Source organism: Labeo rohita, chromosome 13 (genome assembly GCF_022985175.1).
Source record: "Labeo rohita strain BAU-BD-2019 chromosome 13, IGBB_LRoh.1.0, whole genome shotgun sequence".
In the NCBI taxonomy this organism is placed as follows: domain Eukaryota; kingdom Metazoa; phylum Chordata; class Actinopteri; order Cypriniformes; family Cyprinidae; genus Labeo; species Labeo rohita.
Window position 1 is genome coordinate 34,583,310 of NC_066881.1, and position 26,676 is coordinate 34,609,985.

Here is a 26,676-nt window from a genome sequence, read left to right on the forward strand (position 1 = left end):
TGCATTTGATCCCTTGACACCTTACAGTGCCCTCTCGTTGGTTATACATATGGAACATATACACTATCGCTCAAAAGTTTGGGATCAGTTAGACTTGTAATGTTTTTTAAATAAGTCTCTTATGCTCATCAAGGCTGCATTTATTTGATCAAAATACAGAAAAAACTGCAATATTGCAAAATGTTATTACAATATAAAATAATGTTAGTTTTTATTTTAATATACATTTTAATATACATTAAAATATAATTTATTCCTGTGATGCAATACTGAATTTTGATTAGCTGTTACTCCAGTTTTAAGTGTCACATGATCCTTCAGAAATCATTCTAATATGCGGATTTATTATTAGAATTATCAGTGTTGGAAATAGTTGTGCTGCCAATTTTTTTTGGAACCTATTTTAAATAAATGCTGTTATTTTTTTAACAATTTATTGATCAAAGAATCCTGAAGAAAAGTATCACAGTTTCCAGAAAAATATTAAGCAGCACAATAAACTGTTTCCAACATTGATAATAAATCAGTATATTAGAATGATTTCTGAAGGATCGTTGAAGACTGGAGTAATGATGCTGAAAATAAACTTTATATAAATTATATAAATTAAATTTTAATGTATATTAATATAGAAAAACATTGTTTTACGTCATAATAACATTGTGAATTATAAAGCAGAAGAAACGTCTTTAAAAACCATTAAAAATCTTACTGATCCCAAACTTTTGAGCGGCAGTGTACATAAGGATATCTTTATAAAACAAATATCTTTCTTAAAAACATGCTGTTTCTAATAATGGCTTTATATTTTACACATGATTTATCATGCAAAACATTGACTGTAGTTGCACTTCTTGTCCTGAAGCTGTGGTATATTTGTTGTGGCACTGTCCATGCAAAATGTTTTTAATATTATTATAAAGAATATTGTTTTGTTATGTAAAGTTTGACTATTTGTTCTCTTACAGAACTGTAAAGACAATATAATAAATCTTATTCTTTTGCATGATAAAACCGCGACAGTTTGTAAATGATTTAATATTTTGTATAAATCCGTACTTGTGTACAGTATGAGCCCTCTAGTGTACAAATGTTTATACAAAATACATACATATACTGCTGTTCAAAAGTTTGGGATCAGTAACATTTTTTATGTTTTTAAGGAAGTTTCTCATGCTTACCAAGGCTACGTTTATTTGATCAAGTACAGAAAAAATGTAAAATTGTAAAATTATTATTACAACGTGAAACAACATTTTTCTATTTTAATATACACTTAAATCTAATTTATTTCTGTGATCAAAGCTGAATTTTTAGCATCATTACTCCAGTCTTCAGTGTCGCATGATCCTTCAGAAATCATTCTATTATAATGATTTATATCAGTGCTGGAAACAGTTGTGCTGCTCAATATTTTTTTGCAACCTGTGATACTTTTTTTCAGGACTGTTTGATGAGTAAAAAGGTAAAAAGAAAAAAATATATTTAAAATAGAAATTTCTAACAATATAGAGTACACTTCAAAGGTTTGGGGACTTTTATTCTTTATTTTTCTTAAAGAAATGAATACTTTTATTCAGCAAGGATGTGTTAAATTGATAAAAAGTGATAGATATTGTTAGAAAATATTTATATTTTAAATAAATGCTGTTCTTTTGAACTTTTTATTCATCAAAGAATCCAGAAAAAAATATTTGGCAGCACAACTAATAATAAATCAAGATATTAATCTGTTTTTTGAAGAATCATGTAACACTTGGCTGATGAAAATTCAGCTTTGCATCACAGAAATAAATTATATTTTAAAGTATATTCAAATAGAAACCATTATCTTATATTGTAATAACATTATGCAAATTACTGTTTTTTTTTCTGTATTTTTGTAATAAATGCAGCCCTATTTGAGACTTGTTTAAAAAACATTACATGTCTTACTGATGCCAAACTTTTGAATGCCATGCAGTGTACATATATATGCTATGTATAAAACAGTACCCTTACAAAATCTTCCCCCCTGTGCAGAGATGTACAATGCTAAAAATTGTAATTTTACATAACATAATACACGAAACAATCACTTTAATTAAAAAAAGTCATGTTTTATTTTTTTGCTTAACACACCTTATATAAGGTGAAACAAATACAAAGATCCATCTACCCATAAACATATATAAACTGTACAGCTGTACCATATTTGCGTATTTTTATATAACACTTTCCTCTGTTTTTCTGCACGGGTTGCACAGAGCGCGTTCTCCTGCGCTGTGTTTTGAAAAAGGCGCAACACGGACTTTTTTTACGGTTGCGCGTAAAAAACGCCGCGTCCAAATAAAAATACCGAGTCTCGCCGCTGTTTTCGAACTCATGAACCGTCCGTAACCTGTGACTCAGGAAAATAAGTTATAAAAGTAGCAGCAAGTTTCAGTTTTGCAAGCGTGGATCTGTTTCCATCCCCTTGTCATGGTAAGATGTGAAACTACCACACAGTTAGCACCCTCTCAGTGCAGTTATATTTAATATGAATGTCTTCACGGCGTCTTCAGATTTAGTTTGACGCTATTTCTGAGGCTGCCTCATATCTTGATTGGATGTCTGAGTTTGGTGGAGTCTTTGGTGTTGCTTTGTGAGTCGACCAGCACTAGAGGATTCTTCTGGTGGTTCTCAATGATGTCAGAGACGCTGCTGAAACGCTTTAGAGTGACAGAAAGAGGATAGTTTAGTGACTGACAGCTGACTTCTACCTCTTTTTACCTCATGCACTGAAACATATGGAAGTTTGTTTGCCATGGAATAATAATAATGCTTACTTAAATAATATGCTTGCTTTTTTCAATGGGAAAAATTATAATGTGACCTTTTTAATCTCATAATGCAGATTTTTTTTTCTCTCGAAATTAGGCTTGTTTTTTTCCATGAAATTCAAAAAACAAAACAAAACAAAAAAAAAACAATTGTGACTTTTTGAATCTCATAATTCCGTATTTTTTCTTAAAATTATGCTTGTTTTTTCCATGGAATAAAACAATAATTGTGACTTTTTAAAAATCTAATAATTCAGAATTTTTTTCCCCTTGAAATTATGCTTTGTTTTTTTTTCCATGGAATAAAAAAATAATTGTGACTTTTTTTTAAATGTAATAATTCAGATTTTTTTTTTCCTTGAAATCATGCTTGTTTTTTTTCCATGGAATAAAAAATAATTGTGGCTTTTTTAAACTCATAATTCAGGTTTTGTTTCTTGAAAATTATGCTTGTTTTTTCCATGGAATAAAAAAAATGACTTTTTTAATCTCATAATTCAGGATTTTTTTCTTGAAAATATGCTTGCTTTTTCCATGGAAAAAAATGAATATTGTGACTTTTTTAATATCATAATTCAGGATGTGTTTTTCTTGAAATTATGCTTGTTTTTTCCATGGAATACAAAAATTGACTTTTTAAAATCTCACAATTCAGGATTTTTTTCTTGAAATTATGCTTGTTTTTTTCCATGGAATAAAAAAAATAATTGTGACATTTTTAAACTCATAATTCAGATTTGTTTTCTTCAAATTATGCTTGTTTTTTCCATGGAATAAAAAAAATAATTGTGGCTTTTTTAATGTCATAATTCTGATTTTTTTTCTTGAAATTATGCTTGTTTTTTTCCATGGAATAAAAATAGAATTGTGACTTTTTTTAAAGTTCAGATTTCCCCCCCTTGAAATTATGCTTATTTTTCCGTGAAAAAAAAATATGATTTTTTTTTTTTTTTTTTTAATCTCATAATTCATTTTTTTTCTTCTTGAAATTACGCTTGTTTTTTCCATGGTATAAAAAAATAATTGTGACTTTTTTAATCTCATAGTTCAATTTTTTTCTTGAAATTATGCTTGTTTTTTCCATGGAATAAAAAATTAATTAATTAAAAAATATCACACAAATTTCACACTTTTCACGCAATTCAGGAATTATAAAGAAAAAGTCAGAATTGTGAGATGTAATCTTAGACAAAAAGTAACAATGACCTGTTCTATCTTTTATTCTGTGACAGAAACAAGCATCCATAGACACCAAAATGTATTTGGACACTTAAGTCACACTTTTCTGAATGTTATGAGTGCATTAGTTAAATATCATTGAGTTTAAATTGACATGAGGATGCAATGACACATTTTCATTTTTAAATGTGAATTACTTGTCCAAATACGTTTGGGGCACCATCCATGTCTGTTCTTACCTCCTCCGCTTGTTTTTCTTTCCCCAACGCATACTGTTTGGTGGAAGCGATGTACCGGACAGGGATGTTGTAAACTCGGCTGTTGTAAAACACCACTAGTGTGTACGGCTGTTGTGCATCCACACCAGAGCTCTTCCTGAGCAGATAAGAGCCATCCTGAAATCAAATCAGACACATAAGTATTACAACTCAAATAGTGATAGACTGATATTTTTTTTTTTACATGTATTAATTTGGCACACGCTTTTATCCTAAGCAGCTTACATTGCTGGTAAACACTTTATCAGCTCATGCTTTCCCTGGAAATCAAACCCATGAACTTGTTGCATGCACCATGCTCTACTATTTTAGCTATAGGAATGATACAGCAGCTAGTAATAATCTGTTGATGCTGTAAAGCAGGGGTAGGGAATCTTTTTTGACCAACTTTAACCAATTTTAGGTTAATGCATTTTTTCCAAAAGAGCCACAGTAAAAAATATTTCTGCCTTCTCAAAATTAAACTCTTATTTACCTAGTGTCTACATTTTGTTAAATGGATTTTCAAGAGTGTGCAGTAGCAAAAAAAAAAAAAAAAAAAAAAAAAAAATTCTGTAGTTAAATTATGGGAACCACAAATTAACTATGGTTACTACACTTCTCCTTTAATAAAATGTAATTAATTTAGTTAATTTACTTACAGGAATTTGTATCTGTGCGGTCCTACTCTTTCTTTCTTTCTTTCTTTCTTGGAGGGTACTTGCTTTATTGGTTTGATGTTTTGTACTGTTTAATAAAAAAGATAGCCTAAGCCATAGGCGTTCCGAAGTCCCGATCTGAATCAAATGATTCGCGATCCGCGCTCCGAAGTTCTGATTTAAAATCAAATGATTCGCGATCCGCGCTCAGTTGTCCCGATCTAAATCAAATGATTCGCGAACCCGCTAGTGATCCGAACCATTATTTCAGATCGTGACTTCGTAGCGTGGATCGCGAATCATTTGCGAAATGATTCGCGAATCCGCTCCGAAGTTCCGATCTGAATAAAAAATATTTACGAACCCGCTCCAAAATTCCGATCTAATCAAATGATTCGCCATACAAGCTCTGAGGTCCCGATCTAAATTAAATGATTCGCGAATCCGCTCCAAAGTTCCGATCTAAATCAAATGATTCGCGATCCGCTCTCAGTTGTCGCGATCTAAATTAAATGATTCGCAAACCCGCTGGTGATCCGAACCATTATTTCAGATCGTGACTTCGTAGCGTGGATCGCGAATCATTTGCGAAATGATTCGCGAATCCGCTCCGAAGTTCCGATCTGAATAAAAATATTTACGAACCCGCTCCAAAATTCCGATCTAATCAAATGATTCGCCATACAAGCTCTGAGGTCCCGATCTAAATTAAATGATTCGCGAATCCGCTCCAAAGTTCCGATCTAAATCAAATGATTCGCGATCCGCTCTCAGTTGTCGCGATCTAAATTAAATGATTCGCAAACCCGCTGGTGATCCGAACCATTATTTCAGATCGTGACTTCGTAGCGTGGATCGCGAATCATTTGCGAAATGATTCGCGAATCAGCTCCGAAGTTCCGATCTGAATAAAAATATATACGAACCCGCTCCAAAGTTCCGATCTAAATCAAATGATTCGCGATACGCGCTCTGAAGTCCCGATCTAAATTAAATAATTCGCGAACCTGCTGGTGATCCGAACCATCATTTTAGATCATGACTTCGGTGCGTGGAACCCGCTCCTAAGTTCCACCTAAATAAAAAGAATTTATAGAAGATACGCGCTCTGAAACCAAGATCTGAATCGAATGATTCGCGATCCGAATAGCGTTTCGAAGTAATGAATCATTTTACGACTCAATGGTTTAACTGATTCGGAGTTTCGAAAAGCTCAGTTTCACCCCTCACTGCGCGTTTTTCAAAATCATTATAAGCGATGTCGAAATTTGAAAATGAATTGCTCTTTTAATCTGTTTTTGCTAGTGAATCGCTTGAACGGAATGATCGAAGTCACAGGTTTGAATCAATCGGAACGGTTCCAGTTTAAATGATTCACTTAATTGATTCGGTTTGTGTGTTCCTCTTTTCGCGTCTTCAGCCATGTGTACACCACACTGTCCTGCCTTAGATCGCTAGTTTTATGACATTAACTGAAATGTGCAACAAAAGTATGATGTTTACAAATAAACTATCCATATTTCTATTCCAAAGACAACATCCAGCACAAATCTAACGACCAAACACTGTGTAACACCGACTACTGCAGCAAGTGTAGTGTTTATGGAAGTCCATCATTCTTGCTATATATTGTGCAGTAAAGGTAAAACCGGTTTTGAATCTATTAGTGCATTCTGAGTCGATTTTTTTCTTTTTCTTCTTCTTTTTTTTTTTTTTTTATTAAATTTGAGTTGTTATTTTAATAGGCCACTATTATAGCTATTTATTTATTTGTTTGTTTTTAAATCTTAAGTTTTATTTCAGTTAACATTTTATTTCACGTATTGAACATGTTTTATTACTATAATAATCCTGTCTGCCTCTTGTATATGCTGGCATTTATAATGCAGTGTCATTCAGTCTAGTTTTGTGTTACTTTGTGCAGGTCTGACTTGCCTTAGATGCGCGTATGAGAGCGTCCTCTGCTGTCTTGCGGTCACAGCCGCTGGCATACCAAATCTTTTTATACACACCAGCTTCCTGTGTGAGAGAACAGGATAGTTAGAACAACAGACGATGTAAGTGCATGCTGGAATGTTCTTGATTATAGTAGTTATGCTGCAAACCGAGACACACAAACATCAGGGACATTTCTCATTCTCTGTCAGAACCAAACCCTATGAATGAAAAAATGAAAATGTATGCATAAAGAAGTAAAAGCTTTTAAAGGGAAGTCAGTAACACAACTGCAATCACCTCTTCAGCGTCTCTAGCTGCTCTGCTGTCTGAAGGCAACGTCCCTCTGCCTGTGGAAATAAAATAAGATTAATTAACAGCTAGAAATGAAAGACTTTGTCAGAAAGTTTTGATGTTGGCCTTATGGACAGAAAAATGTGTCTATTGCAAAGCATGAATCTTACTTTGGGAGGGAAGCTGTCGAGGCAGAGGCATCCTATAACAGAAAAGGAGATTGTAGTTTTTCTGTCATAAAATAAAATGATGATAGCTTATGCTTATAGGAGAAAATTAAACTGTTTTTTACTTGGCTCGATGGAACCCTGTTGGTGACGGGCTCTGCATGGTGTCTGGTGGGTTTCGTGGTGTAGTTACTGGTGGTGTTTTAATTGACGTGGCTGTAACAGAGATCATGCAACTGTTAATAGGCGACGAGAGGTCATAGTTAAAAATGCACTTTAAAATGTGCAGGATACTCTCATGTGGGCCACACCTCATTTTCTATATTCAGAATAGCATACTACTATATTAGCGCTATGCTCATTTTCTGTATGCATGCATGCATACATACTGCATTGTATGTTATACAAGCATTGTGCATTATAAAATTGCAATATAATTTATGCAGTACTGCACCAGAAGCATGCAGTATGCTAATTTTCTGCATGCAGGCATGCATGAATCTGTCAAATTGTGCATTTTATAATTGAGCTTAATTTCTGGAATAATGCATCAAGTTTAACTAAATGCAATGTAGATTTAATTTTTGCAGTATGCTACTTTTTTGTATGCAATACACATGCAAGTTTAATTGTGCATTATGAAACAGCTTAATTTGTGGAATACTACATCAGAAACATGCAGTATTCTCATTTTCTGTATGCATTCATGCATAGATTTGCCAGCTTGTGCTATATAAAACACAGCTTAATTTATGGAATACTGGATCAGAAGAATCATGCAGCATGCTCTTTTTCTTTATGCACTTATGTGTGGATCTGCCAATTTGTGCATTGTAAATCAGAGCCGTCTTTGTGGAATACTGAATCAGAATCATGCAGCATGCTAATTTTCTGTAGGCATGTATGAAATGGAGCTTACTTTGTGGAATATTTGTACAGTACGATATTTCTCTGTTTGCATGCATGCATAGATCTGCCAAATTGTGCATTAGTTTCTTTGTGAAATACAGCATCAGAAACGTTGTATGCTAATTTTCTGTATGCATGCATAAATCTGTCAAATGCATTTATAAATGAGCTTAATTTGTGGAATGGTGCATCAGTTTAACCAAATGCAGTGTAGATTTGTGCAGTATGCTACTTTTTTGTATGTATGCGTCAGTTTAATTGTGCATTATGAGACTGCTTAATTTGTGGAGTACTGCATCAGAAACGTGCAGTATTTGTATTTTCTACATGCGTTCATGGACGGATCTGCCAACATGTGCTTTATAAAACACAGCTTACATTATGGAATACTGGATCAGAATCACGCAGCATGCTATTTTTTTTTCATGCATGCATGCATGGACCTCCCTTCTTTGTGGAATACTGAATCAGAATCATGCAGTATGCTAATTTTCTGTAGGCATGTATGAAATGGAGCTTACTTTGTGGAATATTTATACAGTACAATATTTCTCTGTATGCATGCATGCATAAATCTTTCAATTTGTGCATTTATAAATAGGCTTAGTTTGTGGAATGGTGCATCAGTTTAACCAAATGCAGTGTAGATTGTATTTGTGCTGTATGCTACTTTTTTGTATGTATGAGTCAGTTTAATTGTGCATTATGAGACTGCTTAATTTGTGAAGTAATGCATCATTTTCTATATGCGTTCATGGATGGATCTGCCAACATGTGCTTTATAAAATACAGCTTACATTATGGAATACTGGATCAGAATCATGCAGCATGCTATTTTTTTATGCATGCATGCATGTATGGATCTGCCAAATTCTGCATTGTATGGTACAACAGAGCTTACTTTGTGGATACTCCATCAGTTTGACCAAATGTAGTGTAGAGTTTATTAATGCAGCATGCCAATTTTCTTTATGCGCTGATGCACGGATCTGCCAAATTGTGCATTATAAATCAGAGCTTATTTTGCGGAATACTGCACCAGAATCATGCAGTATGCTAATTTTCTGTATGCATGCATGCATAAATCTGTCAAGGTATGCATTTATAATCGAACTTAATTTGTGGAATAATGCATCAGTTTAACCAAACGCAGAGTGTAGATTTTATTTTTGCAGTATGCTAATTGCTTGCAGTTTAATTGTGCATTATGAAACTGCTTAATTTGTGGAAAATTGCATCAGAAACGTGCATTATTCTCATTCTCTGTATGCATTCATGCATGCATCTGCCAGCTTGTGCTTTATGAAACACAGCTTATTTTGTAAAATACTTCATCAGAATCATGCAGCATGCAGTTTTTCTTTGTGCATGCATGGACTTGCCAAACTCTGCATTGTACGGTAAAACAGAGCTTACTTTGTGGATACTGGATTAGTTTGACCAAATGTAGTGTAGATTTTATTAATGCAGCATGCTAATGTTCTCTAATTTTCACTCATGCATGGATCTGCCAAATGGTGCATAATAAATCAGAGCTTATTTTGTGGAATACTGCATTGGAATAGTGCAGTATGCCAATTTTCTATACGCATGTATGAAATGGGGCTTACTTTGTGGAATATTTGTGCAATACAGTATTTTTCTGTATGCATGCATGCATAACTCAGCCAAATTGTGCATTAGTTTACTTTGTGGATACTGCATCAGAAACATGCAGTATGCTAATTTTCTGTGTGCATGCATGGATTTGCCAAATTGTGCATTAAAAAACACTGATTTGTTTGACTGATGCAAAAGTTAAGATAGCTTGGATTTATTTTGGAGATCGTCCCTTGCTGAATTACAAATGTGATGTAATGAGGTCTCATGACCACAGTGTTTTATACCGCTACTTGACATTTATCTTAGCATAACAGATTATTTTTTGCATCCTTATTTAAAATAGTGCAATATGCACTATGTTGTAAGCTATATGCTAGTATTCTATTGTGAACAAAGTCATTGCTTATGCTGTTCTATGAAAATCTCATGAGTGATTTTGATAGTTACCTTCACTGTCTCTTCGAGGAGTGTTTGGTTTCTGCAAAAAAGGACGAGTATTTGTCACTAAATGTTTTGATTTAACATTCAATAGTATAGATTAGATAAACAGATTAGAAAAAACAAGTCCATACCGGTATCACAGCAGTATTTGGTTTCTTCCTAAAAGAGCAGCAGTGATGAACTGTTAGATAGTGAATCTGCTATGACAGAATTGATTTATTATCGTTCATGTTTTGAAGGAGTCACTTACATGTCTCTAGGTCGCGGTGTGGGTATGGATGGTCTGCGGGCCTCTGTGGTTTCCTCTGGTCCTTCATTAATATCTAATGAGAATCACACACATTTCATACATGTTTGCCTGTCTGCGATTAGTTTTTTTATGTATTAATTTGCTCAGGTCTGGTTTATGGCAGATACTTACTGTCGTCTGCATCACACACCTCGTACTCGTCTTCTGACTGTGGTTCCTGCTGAAAACACACATAGACCGTAATTATAATCTCTATTCAAAACATGCATTTACACTGTTATATGTGCATATAAATCGCTTATTTACATGCTAATCATTTGCACCATTTTTATTTTTTTATTAAAGATATATATATATATACACACACACACACACACACACACACTCGTAATAGAAATCATCAATACTCACTGGACTTATTGTTGGCCTTCTGATGTTCATTCTGTACGATGTAAATAAAACATGAAAGACTTTGTTGATTTAACTCTTTCCTTTAAAACACATCTCAGGCATATTCTGTAGTGCTTTCAAAGACGGCATTGTCGTTTTCACCAATGTTTAGCATGGTAAGTGAAATAATGAAACTGAAATGTATATGCATCTAATGTATTTTGATATAACGGTGCTGAATAATTGAACAGTGATGAATGCAGTGCTAATCTAGTGGTTTGTAATTGTGGACAGATAATAATGATTGTGTAATACCGTGGACTGGCTTTAGGTGGCGTCATCTGTACGTTGGGTTGTAGAGTCGTTTTACTCTTGCTGATGAGAACAGAACAACACAACATTGAAGCATGTGATGTGGATATGAGGAAGTTCAGGACTGAATCATTAAGCGCTTTTGTTGCGCTTTTAGAAAAACAGTCATATTAACACTGTTACTCTGTCAGTGTAGATTTTAATGTGTGAATATTTAAGTCTCATCTTCATGAATGCTGCCTTAAATTGTAAGTCAAAGTGGAGCAAACACTATAAGTACATGACATGTTTTTATGGATATTGAATTTCATTAGTGCTGTAATTACTGCTAAAGAAAACTGAGGTTACCATAATTATGTTGAAGTTTAATGTGTGTAAAAAAATTATATAGAAAAAGGAAGGTTAATTTTGAAGGAGTTTTACCTTGTTTTAGACTGCGAGTTCTCCTATAAATAAACACAAAGCATTTTGTCAGAGCAGAATCACATAAAGTTTGTCAAGAACATGTCCAGGTCATATTGCATGCAAAAATTATTATTGTTTTTTAAATAGTCCATAAATTAATATTTTATATCATGTTGATGGTATTTGTTGTACTACCTGTCCAGGTCATATTACAAGCCAAGATTGCAAAAATAAATTATATGAAATTAAATTACATTTAAAAAAATAAAAATAAATATATTAAAAGAAAAATTAAAAGAATATAAAATATATTATTATAAAATATTATTATACATATGAAAATAAATATTATTTATTATAGGATCATACAACGTCTATCAAGAACATGTCCTGGTCATATTTTTCACATTTTTTGTTTTTCAAATAGTCCATAAATTAATATTTTATATAATGCATGATGGTATTTGTTGTACAACCTGTCCAGGCCATATTTATTAATAAAAATTGCAAAAATAAATTATATGAAATAAAAAATTACATTTAAAAAAAATTAATTAAAAATATAACAAAAATTTAAATAATATAAAATATATTATTATAAAATATCATTCCAAATATAAAAATATAATATAATACATTTTATAAATATAAAAATAAATATTACTGTAAATATAATTTATTATTAAAAAATACATATTATTAAAATATCATTAAATTATGCATGATACTGTCCTACCTATAATTTTTTGGCTGATGTTATCTTGAATAATAATAATAATAGTGGTAAAATCATGATTTTCATTATTGTATTACTATAATCTAACAAATAAAATGCATGCAAAGATTTTTCTGAATATTACATTAGGGGCTTGTTTTAAGCTTACCTTCACATCAGGAACCTCATAGAAATCTAAAAAAGGAGAATTGGAGTGTATTATATGAGCTTTCAATATTTGATCAAAATAATCTTATGGAACTGTGCACTTCTTGAAATGATCTCATAAAACACTCACCAGGACTGTTTGCACGGGCAGAAATGCACGGTTTGACTGCTCTGTTAATCGGCGGCTCTGTAAACAGACATTACGCACCATTAAGGCTTGATTTACCAATTACGGTCACATTAATAATTCATTGTGCAACAAAATAAACGCCTTCCTCCGTCATCTTACTTGTTAGTGTTTTCTCAGTGGGGTCAATGTAATTATCGTCATCCGTTTCATCCTCCGGCTCAATGTAATCATCCTGAAAGGAGGAGAGTGCTTTAGTATCTGGAGTTTATTGTGCAGTGAATAAAAGTATGTGTTAACAGTACAAGCTGTTATTACATCATCTTCCTCTGCCAGGTTGCGGTGGGTCGGTCGTGGGGGTTTGTGCCTCTGTTGCATATGGAAAGGATGGTTTGGTTTTGCCGGTCGACCACGACAGCTGTCTGCAAGACACAGGAAGTCTGGTTTTATGTGCTGTCGGTGCTTAACAGAACTTTCCTTCAGTAGAAATGAAACTTTTAGTCTTTTGTCATCACCTACTCAACTTCATTTTGTTCACATTTGCACAAAAGAAGCACTATATATAGTAGTGACCAGAGGCCTTTATGTTCCAAAAAAGGACAAAAAGAGATCACATTTCATTCAGAACATCTTAACCTATTGTGTTTGATGGAAGAAGGTCACACAGGTTTGGAAAGACATGTGGGTGAGGAAATGATGAAGTCAGCATGAAAATTCAGCCAATTTTCCTAAATATGAAGTTGAACAGTGAAACATGTAGAACAGAGCCTAATTTTAAATCAGAAATCAACTGGGTTATGAACTTAAGAGGTCTTTGTGACATCGGCTGAGGAAGAAAGTAAAGCTTTTACATTTAGACAAATATTATGTTCTTTGGAAATAAGTGCACTGGTGAATCATTTACAGTCAAGGCTGTTCAGATGGTATTTGTTTCTCATGTGGACATAAGGCCATTTGAACATTTACAGGAGCTAGTGATGTTATATTATAATCTATAATGCAAGTGTTTTATAAGTGTTTATAATGCAAATTTGGTTAAACTCCCAGAACCTGTGGTAATTTACTTACCATCTGAATTCACAATTTTGAATTTGCTAAAAAGGATCAGTCCAAAAGTCGTTTTGTGAAGCTTTTTTATCCAGTGCCAAGCACATTTTCAACTAATTTAATTAGACATACATGACCGTGTAATTTTATTATCATTGAGATACTAGTATAAATTATGTATTTACATCTTTATTTTTGCATTTTCCATTTTGTTTTTGCATTTTATGTTTTCTTTTCTTTCTTTTTTTTTCTTTTTTTTTTAATTTTTACTTTTTTTTTACTTTTTTGGCATTTTGTTAGGTTTTTTTTCTTTTTAATGTGTCTGTATACAATCCAAATCGTTTTAACCCCTTTCAACCACGTTTTAAATTTGGACCGCTATTTAAATATATAATATTACACTGTTTCACTGCAGTAAGTGGGAGCTTTAAAGAAGAAAAATAAAACAAAATCACAAATATTTTTAAAATGGGTCAATTTTGCTATTTGTAAATAGATTATTTATATAATTAAATAAAAAAAATTATTATTTTTTTTTACTTTTTTTAAACACATATATCGTGATAGAAGGTGAAAAATAATAATACATTAGAATAAGTAAATTAGAATAACTTAAAAATAACACACAAACAAACAAACCCTGTCAGCTGTTGCTAACAAGCGTTAAAATTAGGATCTGATTCACACAATAAAGACAGTAGAAGGAAAAAGTGAATAAGTGAATAAAAATATATATATATATTTTTTGCTTTTGCATTTTCTGTTTTAATTTTTTTGTTTTACATTTTACATTTTCTTTCTTTTTTTTTTTTTTGGCATTTTGACAGTTTTTCTTTTGTTCTTTTTTTTGTTCTTTTGATCTCTGAGTTTTTAACCCCTTCCAACCACGTTTTAAATTTGAACTGCTATTTGAATATATAATATTACATTACTGTTCCACTGCACTTTCCTAGTCAAAAAAAAAAAAAGTAGCCGGATCAAATGTTTGCCTTATTTCTTTTTTGTGCTGATTTTTTTTCTTCACATTTTTGTGCTATTTTTAAATAGATTATTTATATAATCAGTCATTTAAAAAAAAACTTTAAAGAAAAAAAAAAGTGAACAAGTTAATGAAACAATTTTTGCATTTTCTGCATTTCATGTTTTCTTTTTTTTTCTTTTTTTGGCATTTTGTTAGTTTTTATTTCTTCTTTTGAATATGTCTGTATACAATCCAAATTCCTGAGTTTTTAACCACTACCAACCACATTTTAAATTAGGACTCTTATCTATTTGCATATATAATATTACATCACTGTTCCACTGTATTTTTAAAATGGGTCATTATTTTTTTAAAATGGGTCATTATTTTGTGCATTCAATTTATACAATATTTATTGTTTACATTCATTTAAATTAGGGCTTGCTAACTAATAATTTCCTTGTCAAAAAAGCAGCCAGATGAAATGTTTTACTTTTTTTAAAAAAAGATTTTAAATTTAAAATAATTTTCCTAGTCAAAAAAAGTAGCCGGATTAAATCTTTTACATTTTTAAAAAGACATCCATCATTTTGCAAGATAAAATACAGAAAATTGCTTACACCATCAATTTGGCTATTTTTAAATCGATTATTTATATAATCAAATTAAAAAAAAAAAAATTTAAGATTTTTTTTTATTTAACTGCTAAACCAAACAATTATGACACTCATAACACTTACATATCATAATAGAAGGGGAGAAATAATAATAATACACTAGAATAAATAAATTAGAATAACTTAAAATAACACACACACAAACAAACAAACAAACAAACCATGTCAGCTGTTGCTAACAAGCGTTAAAATTAGGATCTGATTCACACAATAAAGACAGTAAAAGGAGGAGCATTTTCTGTTTTCATTTGTTTTGTTTTACATTTACATTTCTTTTTTGGCATTTTGTTTTTTTCTTCTTTTTAATATGTCTGTATAGATTTCAAACCTTTTTAGTTTTTAACCCCTTCCAACCACATTTTAAATTTGGACTTCCATTTGCATATATAATATTATATCACTGTTCCACTGCAGTAAGTGGGAGCTTTAGAGGAGAACATTAAAACAAAATCACAAATGTTTTTAAAATGGGCCATTATTTTGGAGTGCAATAAATTTGTACAATATTTATTGTTTACATTTATTTAAATTAGGTCTTGCACAACTAATAATTTTCCTAGTCAAAAAAAGTAGCCAGATCAAATGTTTACCATTTGCCTTATTTCTTGTTTGTGCTGATTTCCACATTTTTTAAAAAAGACATCCATCATTTTGCGACCTAAACCATTAATTTTGCTATTTTTAAACAGATTATTTATATAATCAGTTCATTAAAAAGGATATTGTTTTCTTTTTTTTTTTTAACTTTGTTTTTATTTAACCTCTTTTTTTATAAACCAAGCAATTGACACATCATAATAATACATTAAATAATAATAATACATTAGAATAACTTACAAACTTACAAAAGGGTTAAAATTAGGATCTGATTCACACAATAAAGACCGAATCAAAAAGTAAACAAGTAAATAAAACACATTTCAAGGTCCAATTACATTTGTCTAATTAATAACTAATGAAATATTGTTACGTTGCTGAACACATAAGCAGTGTTCATAGGATCACAGAACTCGTTCCTCCATATTATATTTTACACATTTTTTGGGATAGCATAATAATGGCCCATTTTTTTTTAAAAGTACATAATTTTGATCTTTTTTCTTAACAGCTCTCATTATTCATGTAAACATTTTCCAGCATTTCAGTAATATTTAAATTCTTAAATATTTGAATGTAAATGCATTGTTGTAAACAACATTTACAGTTTACTTGGCAGTGGTTGAAAAAGATTTACAAAGCTACTTTGAGATGGATTCTTTCTTGTGAACTCAGATGTGGATTCTGCAAATTGAATCACCGCACGATCTTGGTGTTTGTCGAAATTCGGCTGTGAATCTTTCCGCAGTTGTTAGGAGTAAAACACTGATGACTAGCTCCTATAAATGTTGAAACGACTTTATGTTCCCATGAGAGAAAATTACCGTCTGAGCAGTAAATGGCCACTTGAATTGATGAGTTTTATCACTGCGCTGCCATTCAGATTCATACAGCTTAACCATACGACTTGTGACTATGAAAATTCAGAAAGTAAATAAACTCAGTTTTGATTTCATGTTCTGACACAGAAAGCCGTGATACTTACCCACATACTCTCCTCTGGGGTTGGTGATGGACGGGCTGACCGTAAAGGCCTTCATGTGACCTTCAAGCCTCGGTGGAGGTTCGTAGCTGTCGTCATGATCGCCCTGTGGGTCCTCGTACGTATCGCTGTCCTGTAATATTTCATGTGTGGATACTAATTAGATGAGTCCGGCTTAAACTGGCTTAAAAAATTTCAAATATAGTGAAAGTAAACTGAGATGTGTTCGTTAGAGGTATAACATTGAATTGCATGCCGTTGGGCTACAGTTATTGCATTGTGCATCAAATTATTACTGATGTTACATTTGCGACCATAATGAGCTGCAAATGTCTTTTACAGAAGTCGACTAATGCACTTACAAAATCTGAGTCACAGTCCTTCTCAGAGTCTGGAGCTTCGCCTAAAATGTGACACAACATGATCATGAGGTCAGAAGTTGAAAATACTTACAATGATGAAAATGCACCATTTCTGTGTTTTGATGATCTATAAATGTACTAAAAATATCCCCGGACTGCATGGAGTTACATCAGCTAAAGCCTTTATTAAAGATGAGATCAGGTAAAAAGTTGTTGCACATTTTCATGTTCACTTTCTAGTTCTGATACTTGAACTTGCCTTGATAGTCTCGTACTGGTACTTTCGGAGGTCTTTTCTTCTTTATTCTGAAACGAAGTCAAAAGCAACTCAAAATACAGGAAGTTTTTCAGAGTTCATGGCTGTTGATTTCAGCACATTGTGGATTAGTGATAGCTTCATTCGTCTGCAACGTTTAAGCACAAAATTGCATGTCATCTGCAACATACGAAAGCAAAAACACACAATGGCAGGATAGAGAATAATTGGACGGTCGTTAAAGTTAAAGGCCAGATTATAGTAAGTCTTTCCAAAGACACCACAAAGCTCTCGTAGACGTTACGGTGGGTGTCTGGTGGCATTTCTTCACATACAGACAGAGAGGATCAAAGCAGAACCCTTTTACAAAAAGGTTTCGTGAAACTTTTAAGCAAGGTAATTTGCTTAAAATTAAATAATAATAAAAAAAATGTAAAATCTAAATAAATAATTAGATTAAATTAAATACGGTAAATTAAATAATTAAATAAATTAAAATATATTTTTTAAATTGAAACAATAAGTTAAATAAATAAATAAATGTCATTTAATTTAATTAAAAAATAAGCCAAAATTAACTCACAAACAAGCCTTTTTTAATTTTAAAGGAGACACGTCTACAGGTAAATGGATAAAGACACTTATGCTTGGTTTTAAGGGTTAGGGTTAGGGTTGGGTTAGGTTAGGTTAACCCTTAAGCATCAGTCAACAGGATTCACAACACAGAAACACAGGGAAACATTGATCATACCGGTCCAGTGTATTTCTCCCAGTTTTGAGAATATTAGCTGTTTGTTCGGTTTGAAACCTTGAAAGTAAATACATGGAAATACAAAAATATTCAGTCATTTGTATTGATTAATAACACCACCCTGTGTCATATTTTCTGATTTTGGTTGCCGATTCCAAAAATACTGTCTGTTTTGCTGGAGCATGTCATACTTTCTTACTACATTTGCATTTCTGCTTTTGACAGCCATTTATAAGATGAAAAAGGCTTGTATTCTCCCTTAATCAGCAGAAAAACACCACAAACTCATGATTTCTGTCTTTATCTGGGCCAGATTACAAATATTTGATCAGTTCTCAGCCCATTTTCATATGCAGCACATTCTTTTACGACTAATCAATAATCCGGATTTTAACTTTTGCCACTCCTTCGCAGTTTGTAAGTCAAATAATTCATTTTAAATTAAATTAAAACACTTTTGTTTTTTTGAAAAATCTTCATTGTTATTTTTTGAAAAAAAAAAAAAAATATATATATAATGGAATGTTTTTATTGACATTTAAATTAGGAAACATTAAGCCTTTTTGGCAAAGGTAAACTCTGCTGCTTTTTTGTCTTGATCATTTACTTATGTGTTTTACATCTCTACAAGAAAATATTGAGTAGTGTTTTTCTGTCCAAAACTCATTACACTCTTAAAAATAAAGGTGCTTTAAAAGGTTCTTCAAGCGATGCCATAGAAGAACTGTTTTTGGTTCCACAAAGAACCATTCAGTCAAAGGTTCTTTAAAGAACCATCTCATTCTTACCTTTTTATAATCTGAAGAACCTGCTTCACCACAAAGAACCTTTTGTGAAACAGAAAGGTTCTCTATGGCATTGTGAAGTACCTTTATTTTTAAGAGTGTACCATGAAAAATCTAGGTGGATTTTTTGATTGCTGAAATTTGTAGTTTCTTAGGTAAAGTCCCAGCACAACTTTCATCAACAAGATGCATGATTTGAGAAATCATTGATGTCTGGAGCACAAATGGTGTGGAACACAAATGCAATGAAGTGCATTGAAGTTTCATATTGAGGGTTATGAAAACCCTCTAAAGCGTATACATGAACAGTAGTATCAGTGATACTTGGCAAACGCCACAAATTATTACATTTGCATACTACATTTGTAAACATGAATGATCTAAAAGCTAATGAGCTAAAAATCCTGCTTTTGGGTTTTCATGTCATTATAATGAACACATGCATTTATGCATGCTTTTTGTATAGCAGGTGTTCCTTCATTAATAACAACTGCTTGCTTTTGTTGTAAATTTGATATCATTTCTCTCATGCATGCCACGCCTAATGGCCTGTTTTTGGACTATTCCACTGTATGAATAGAGGAAGTGAGAGGAAATGTGTTTGAAGGCAGTCACCAGATGTTTCCTCACGTCTGTTTTCAGTCTTAAACTCAAAAGCCAAAAAATAACTTGGATTGATAACTGTCTTCTCCTGCTGTGTTTTTAATAATGAATAAATGTACAAAATACAACACACCTTTTTAGTCTGTTGAAAAGGCTGTCGTCGTTCTTTTTTATGTCTTGAACGATTTTTTGGAGCTGCCTGAAAAACAAAAAACATGAGTTATCAAAAGCACATGTAGATCGGAAGTTTTGTTTTTTTATATATAATAGAAGTTTCTTGCTCAGCAAGGCTGCAAAAATACTGCAATATTATTACAATTCAAAAAATCTCTTTTCTGTGTGAATATAAATTAAACCGTAATTTATTTCTGTGATCAAAGCTGAATTTTCAGCATCATTACTCCAGTCTTCAGTGTCACATGATCCTCTAGAAATCATTCTAACATGCTAATTTTCTGCTCAAAAAACATTTCTGATTATTACCAATGTTGAAAACAGTTGTGCAGCCCAATGTTTTTGTGGAAACGGTGATACGTTTTATTTTTCAGGATTTACAGAAAAGAAAAGAAAATATTTGAAATTGAAACATTTTTAGTAACAAATGTCTTTACTGTCACTTTTGATCAATTTCATGCATTCTTGCTGACTAAAAGTTAAAAAAACATACTTTTGAATGTGAATAGGTAGATAATCAATAGTTAGACAGATATTAGCATCAGTACAAAGCAATTATTTATCCCTCAAACGTTCTGTGAGTCTCTGTTCAGGCGTAAATCCTGAATTGTGGGTTTTAACAGCTTATCAGATACAAAGTGCACTGCTTCTGACAGACCGTCTGAGCTGCTAACGTCTGGGTTTGTGTAGAAGAGACAGAGGTGACCGAGACATATAATGAATATAATTACAGTCCTCAAAAAACCTCACCGCTGTGTAGAAATTCAGCACAATTCCAGCTTTAACCACTCACTAACTTCAATCAGTCAATGCGATCGGTCACATGATGCATCTTTACTCACCTTCATTGGTATTATGTATTGTTAACAAGCTGATTATATCCTAAATGGCTTTACTTTTTGGAAATAATGATTTCAGTGACATTTCAAAAGCTTTCTGCTAGTTCTGAGAGATGCACATAAATCATTTGCTGTTTTTCAGTTGCATGCACGTATAGATTTACCAAATGGAATCTTTTAGATTTATTGAAAAAGCAGATTTTGGAGTTAATCACCGTACCATAAATCTTTAACCAAGTAGTAGTCCGATTGAAACGGACCGCACATGACTTCCTTATGCATACATTACAGTGAAACTAAATCATTTAAAAGTTTACCTTACCTAAGTTTATCCGTAGCAGGAGCTTTGATTCTGTTGAAATGCTCCATTCTGTGTTTTTGTACAAACTGCGGCAAGTCAGTAGCATGAACTGGTAGTTGAGAGGCAGCTAGTAGTCGAGTGGCTCGTAATGAGTGCGTTGGACATCGGTGGTTAAGCAGCACATGCTGCATCTGTTTCGAGGAGTGTCGATTTTCCACAGAAGTGGTTGGTAAGGAGGATTATGAAACTGCCGTTGAACGTCATGTTACCTCTATATTTAGAGACACTTTGAACTGATTCACTTCAATGAAATAATGCTATTTCTTGTGTCTCTGCTTTCTCAGTTCTCTGTCTGTGCTTTTTCTAACCTTTTCTGTGTCTAATAATACTTATTTCTCTTAATGAACTTTGTTAATGCATTTTTTTGTTTTTTTTTCTAGCAGTCAAGAGACTGTACTGTGGGTGATGTTTAATGTATTTGTATTTATAATTTAACAAGTGAGCACGTGTATTTCACTCAATGGATATGAAACAAACTGCTTCACCTTTCTAAAAATATTTCTGGTGAGAAACAGTGCATTTTTGCTCAGTGAAATATTAGATCATCAATAAAGTAACATCATTTATTGTTTATTACTGATGTGATTGTATCAGTTCTATAAAATTAATTAAAAAATGTTGCATTGCAAAAATACCTAAATCATTTAGAAGTGAAAACATCCGGATAGAAGTGGTAACCAAGTAACATTATTTAATGTTCTTTACCTATGCATTTGTACAAATTCTGACCAGTATGTATTTTTCTTTGCATAAAACTTTGTATCGCTAAAATATCTATATCCTCAAGTCTATTTAGTAGTGAAAAGGTTCTGATAGATGTACAAACTAAATAAAGTAACATGATTTAATGTTCTTTACTGGTGTAGTTGTATATATTTTCGCAATATATATTTGTTTCTTTTGTTAAAAAAAATGTACTGCTAAATTTTCTATATGTTAAAGTATATTTAGAAGTAAAAACTTTCTGATAGATGCACAAACCAAATAAAGTAGCAATTTAATGTTTGTTATTGACTTTATATATTGTATATTCTGATAATTCTTTGCAAAAAATGGATTTCTAAAATTTCAGTGTATTTAGTAGTAAAAACCTTCTGACAGATGTGCAAACCAAGTAACATTATTTAATGTTCTTTACTGATGTATTTAAACAAATTCTGACCAATATGTATTTTTCTTTGCATGAAACCTTTGTATTGCTAAAATTTCTATATCCTCAGGTCTATTTAGTAGAGAAAACATTCTGATAGATGTACAAACCAAATAAAGTAACATGATTTAATGTTCTTTACTGTAATGTTTTACAGTAAAGAACATTAAACACTATATTACTGTTTAATGTTGTTGTATATATTTTCACAATATTTGTTTCTTTTGTTAAAAAAAAATAAAAAAAATAAATAAAATGTATTGCTAAATTGTCAATATCTTAAAGTATATTTAGAAGTGAAAACTTTCTGATAGATACACAAACCAAATAAAGTAGCAATATAATGTCTGTTATTGATTTTATATATTGTATATTCTGATAAAAAAAAAAATAGCATTTCTAAACTTTGACTGTATTTAGTAGTAAAAACATTCTGATAGATGTGCAAACCAAGTAACATTATTTAATGTTCTTTACTGATGTGTTTGAACAAATTCTGACCAATTTGCATAAATTAACTGATGTAGTTGTATATATTTTCACAATATTTGTTTCTTTTGTAAAAAAAAAAGTATTGCTAAATTTTCTATATCTTAAAGTATATTTAGAAGTGAAAACTTTCTGATGCACAAACCAAATAAAGTAGCAATTTAATGTTTGTTATTGATTTTAAATATGTATATTCTGATAATTATGTGCAAAAAATGCATTTCTAAAATTTCAGTGTATTTAATAGTGAAAACATTCCGATAGATGTGCAAACCAAGTAACATTATTTAATGTTCTTTACTGATGTATTTGAACAAATTCTGACCAATATGTATTTTTCTTTGCATAAAACCTTTGTATTGCTAAAATGTCTATATCCTCAAGTCTGTTTAGTAGAGAAAACATTCTGATAGATGTACAAACCAAATAAAGTAACATGATTTAATGCTCTTTACTGGTGTAGTTGTATATATTCTCACAATATTTGTTCCTTTTGTAAAAAAAAACAAAAAACAAAACAAAAGGTATTGCTAAATTGTCTATATCTTAAAGTATATTTAGAAGTGAAACTTTCTGATAGATATACAAACCAAATAAAGTAGCAATTTAATGTTAGTTATTGATTTTATATATTGTATATTCTGATAATTCTTTGCAAAAAAATTGCATTTCTAAAATTTGAGTGTATTTAGTAGTAAAAACCTTCTGATAGATGTGCAAACCAAGCAACATTATTTAATGTTCTTTACTGATATATTTGAACAAATTCTGACCAATATGTCTTTTTGTTTGCATAAAACCTTTTTGTATTTCTAAAATTTCTATATCCTGAAGTCTATTTGAGGATATTTAGTAGAGTCACTTTGAACTGATTCACTTCAATTAAATAATGCTATTTTTTGCGTCTCTGCTTTTTTCAGTTCTCTGTCTGTGCTCTTTGTAACTTTTTCTGTGTCTAATAATACTTATTTCTCTTATTGAACTTTGTTAATGCATTCTTTAGTTTATTTAGTAGAGAAAACATTCTGATAGATGTACAAACCAAATAAAGTAACATGATTTAATGTTCTTTACTGGTGTAGTTGTATATATTCTTCAATATGTATTTGTTTTTTTTTTTTGTTTTTTTGTAAAAAAAAAAATGTATTGCTAAATTTTCTATATCTTAAAGTATATTTAGAAGTAAAAACTTTCTGATAGACGCACAAACCAAATAAAGTAGCAATTTTATGTTTATGTACATTTTAAACATGTATATTCTGATAATTCTTTGCCACAAAAATGCATTTCTACAGTTTTAGTGTATTTAGTAGTAAAAACATTCTGACAGATGTGCAAACCAAGTAACATTATTTAATGTTCTTTACTGATGTATTTGAACAAATTCTGACCAATATGTATATTTATTTGCATAAAACTTTGTATTGCTAAAATTTCAATCCACAAAACCAAATAAAGTAACATAATTAATTGATGTAGTTGTATATATTTTTACAATATTTGTTTCTTTTGTAAAAAAAATCTATTGCTAAATTTTCTATATCTTAAAGTATATTTAGAAGTGAAAACTTTCTGATGCACAAACCAAATAAAGTAGCAATTTAATGTTTGTTATTGATTTTAAATATGTATATTCTAATAATTCTTTGCAAAAAATTGCATTTCTAAAATTTCAGTGTATTCAGTAGTAAAAACAGATAGATTCTGATAGATGTGCAAACCAAGTAAATAAACATAATTTAATGTTTGCAAAAAAGAATTGTATTGCAAAAATTTCTGACTCCGTTTTAGTAGTGAACAGTGTTGGGTAGTAAATGATTACGGTTACTTTTATTGACACAATGACAGTACATTATTAATATGTTATTGATTAACCACAATTCTTTTTTTCTTTGATATTTCCTTTCTAAATTAACCTTAAACTTGGACAGGTTTTTGTGTAATTACACATGCCATCCACTAGTCAGATGGCTACAATTGCAAAAAAAAAAAAAAAAAAAAAAAAAAAAAAAAAATAGACATTTTAATTAGTATTTCTGTAGAGTGTATAAATTTGCAATCCACACTACAGAACAAAAGCACCACTCAATCAATTAGACCATGTGTGAGACTAATAATTGCATATAATTGCAAGCTGCTAAACACTGCCGATGCATAGCTGTGAAATAATGGCTGTTTATCATACACTGTGCACTAATTCACTAATTATTCATTCTGAAAGTCTGCTTAAAATATTCCAGTAATAGACCACAACTCTAGTATTTCCAGTAATAGAATCTTCCCACCACTGGCTGTGAAACATTGATGGATGCACAAACCCAGTTTGTGTGTGTAAGCGAAACTAGTCCAGCTTCCTCATTACTGCAGACAATCATTGACCCCCGTCAATAAAGAACACATGAGAAAAAATTCTGGGGATTTACTTTGCTAGTTTGTACAAACAGGCGGTGGGGTGGAGAGGTTAGAGTAGGAATAGAAACAGAAATAGATTCCTTACGGCCGATGAATGAGGCTGAATTTGTTGAGGTCACCATCTGAGAGCGTCTGCAAGAGAAACAACAGGGTTAAAAAAATAAAATAAAAATCACTTCCATGTTTTGAGCTCAGTCTGTCATATATAGTGTAAAGTTTTTCATATCATATCTGTGTTGTATAACTTTTAAGGTGAATTTCTACAAAGAGAATCAGTAATGTTCAGTGACAGTCGTGTTCTTTTTGAATGGTTCTGATACAAACACACACACACACACGTTTGTTTTTGTGAATTGTGGGGACTTTCCATAGACTTCTATAGATTTTATACTGACCAAACGATATTGTCTATCCCCTAACCCAACCCTAACCCTAAACCTAGCCCGCACAGAAAACATGTCTGCATCGTTACACTTTCAGATAAACATCATTTACTATTTTTAATCATTTTTTTACATTGTGGGGACCGCAGGCCGGTCCCCACCATGTCAAAAATTTCAGGTTTTACTATCCTCGTAGGGACATTTGGTCCCCACAATGTAGCAAAAACAAGTACACACACACACACACAACTCTGTATAGCTATCTTTGTGAGGACATACATTGACACAATGCAATCTCTAGTGCCTCACCCAAACCCTTACCCTAAACCTAACCTTTTCCCAATTATAACCTGATCCCTAAAACTCAGTCTTGCCCCTTAAACAGGCCTTTAAAGGGGTCTCAGAAAGTGAGGACCAGCCAAAATGTCCTCACTTTTTGATTGCCGCCCCTAGATTGTGGAATGACTTACCAGCATATATGTGACCATGGACCACAAAACCAGTCATAAGGGTAATAATAATTTATTATTATTTATAATAAATAAGCTTGAATAAATAAGCTTTTCATTGATTTATGGTTTGTTAGCATAGGACAATATTTGGCCGAGATACAACTATTTGAATATGTGGAATCTGAGGGTGCAAAATAATCAAAATACTGAGAAAATCATCTTTAAAGTTGTCCAAATTAAGTTCTTAATAATGCATATTACTAATCAAAAATTAAGTTTTGAAATATTTACAGTAGGAATTTTACAAAATATCTTCATGGAACATGATCTTTACTTACTAATGATTTTTGGCATAAAAGAAAAATCTATAATTTTGATCCATACAATGTATTTTTGGCTATTGCTACAAATATACCCCAGCGACTTGAGACTGGTTTTGTGGTCCAGGGTCACATATTAGGCTGTCTCCAAATATTAGAAGTTTCAAATCTCGTCTTAAGACCTATCTTCCGTAGCTTTTTAATTGGTTTCTATTTTATTTATTTTATTTTATGTTATTGGATTGCTGGAGATGTTTTATGCTTTCATTTTGTTTAATGTTTTGACCATTTTCATGCTGTTGGTATATGTTTTTGTGAAGTTATGCTTTTATTGTACAGCACTTTGGTCAGCAGTTGCTGTTTTAAATGTGCTTTAGAAATAAAACTGCCTTGCCTTGCCTTACTAGACATTTATGCAAATTAGCACATATTTCATTAAATAATGCCTGATTTGCATATTCAAA

General features: G+C 31.6%; 1 protein-coding gene across 6 annotated transcripts in view; it reads right to left on the minus strand.

Moving 5' to 3' along the window:
- Window positions 1-2,073: 2,073 nt before the first annotated feature.
- The window catches only part of blnk (B cell linker), a 31,942-nt gene continuing 7,339 nt past the window's right edge, over window positions 2,074-26,676 (minus strand). The window contains exons 3-25 of one of the 6 annotated variants that reach the window (XM_051126240.1): window positions 25,143-25,189; window positions 19,766-19,831; window positions 18,245-18,301; window positions 17,497-17,543; window positions 17,238-17,278; window positions 16,879-17,008; window positions 12,930-13,033; window positions 12,774-12,846; window positions 12,615-12,671; window positions 12,486-12,511; window positions 11,620-11,642; window positions 11,200-11,259; window positions 10,906-10,936; window positions 10,666-10,711; window positions 10,495-10,567; window positions 10,376-10,403; window positions 10,251-10,281; window positions 7,418-7,508; window positions 7,296-7,327; window positions 7,132-7,181; window positions 6,832-6,915; window positions 4,220-4,375; window positions 2,074-2,690 (exon numbers count right to left, since the gene is read on the minus strand). In XM_051126240.1, the coding sequence (XP_050982197.1) occupies window positions 2,574-2,690; window positions 4,220-4,375; window positions 6,832-6,915; window positions 7,132-7,181; window positions 7,296-7,327; window positions 7,418-7,508; window positions 10,251-10,281; window positions 10,376-10,403; window positions 10,495-10,567; window positions 10,666-10,711; window positions 10,906-10,936; window positions 11,200-11,259; window positions 11,620-11,642; window positions 12,486-12,511; window positions 12,615-12,671; window positions 12,774-12,846; window positions 12,930-13,033; window positions 16,879-17,008; window positions 17,238-17,278; window positions 17,497-17,543; window positions 18,245-18,301; window positions 19,766-19,831; window positions 25,143-25,189 (1,470 nt within the window). In that variant the 3' untranslated portion in view covers window positions 2,074-2,573. Of the gene's footprint in view, window positions 2,691-4,219; window positions 4,376-6,831; window positions 6,916-7,131; window positions 7,182-7,295; window positions 7,328-7,417; window positions 7,509-10,250; window positions 10,282-10,375; window positions 10,404-10,494; window positions 10,568-10,665; window positions 10,715-10,905; window positions 10,937-11,199; window positions 11,260-11,619; window positions 11,643-12,485; window positions 12,512-12,614; window positions 12,672-12,773; window positions 12,847-12,929; window positions 13,034-16,878; window positions 17,009-17,237; window positions 17,279-17,496; window positions 17,544-18,244; window positions 18,302-19,765; window positions 19,832-20,967; window positions 21,551-25,142; window positions 25,190-26,676 lie in introns of those variants that run through there. The other 5 variants (XM_051126239.1, XM_051126242.1, XM_051126241.1 and 2 more) reach the window with 5 other exon arrangements.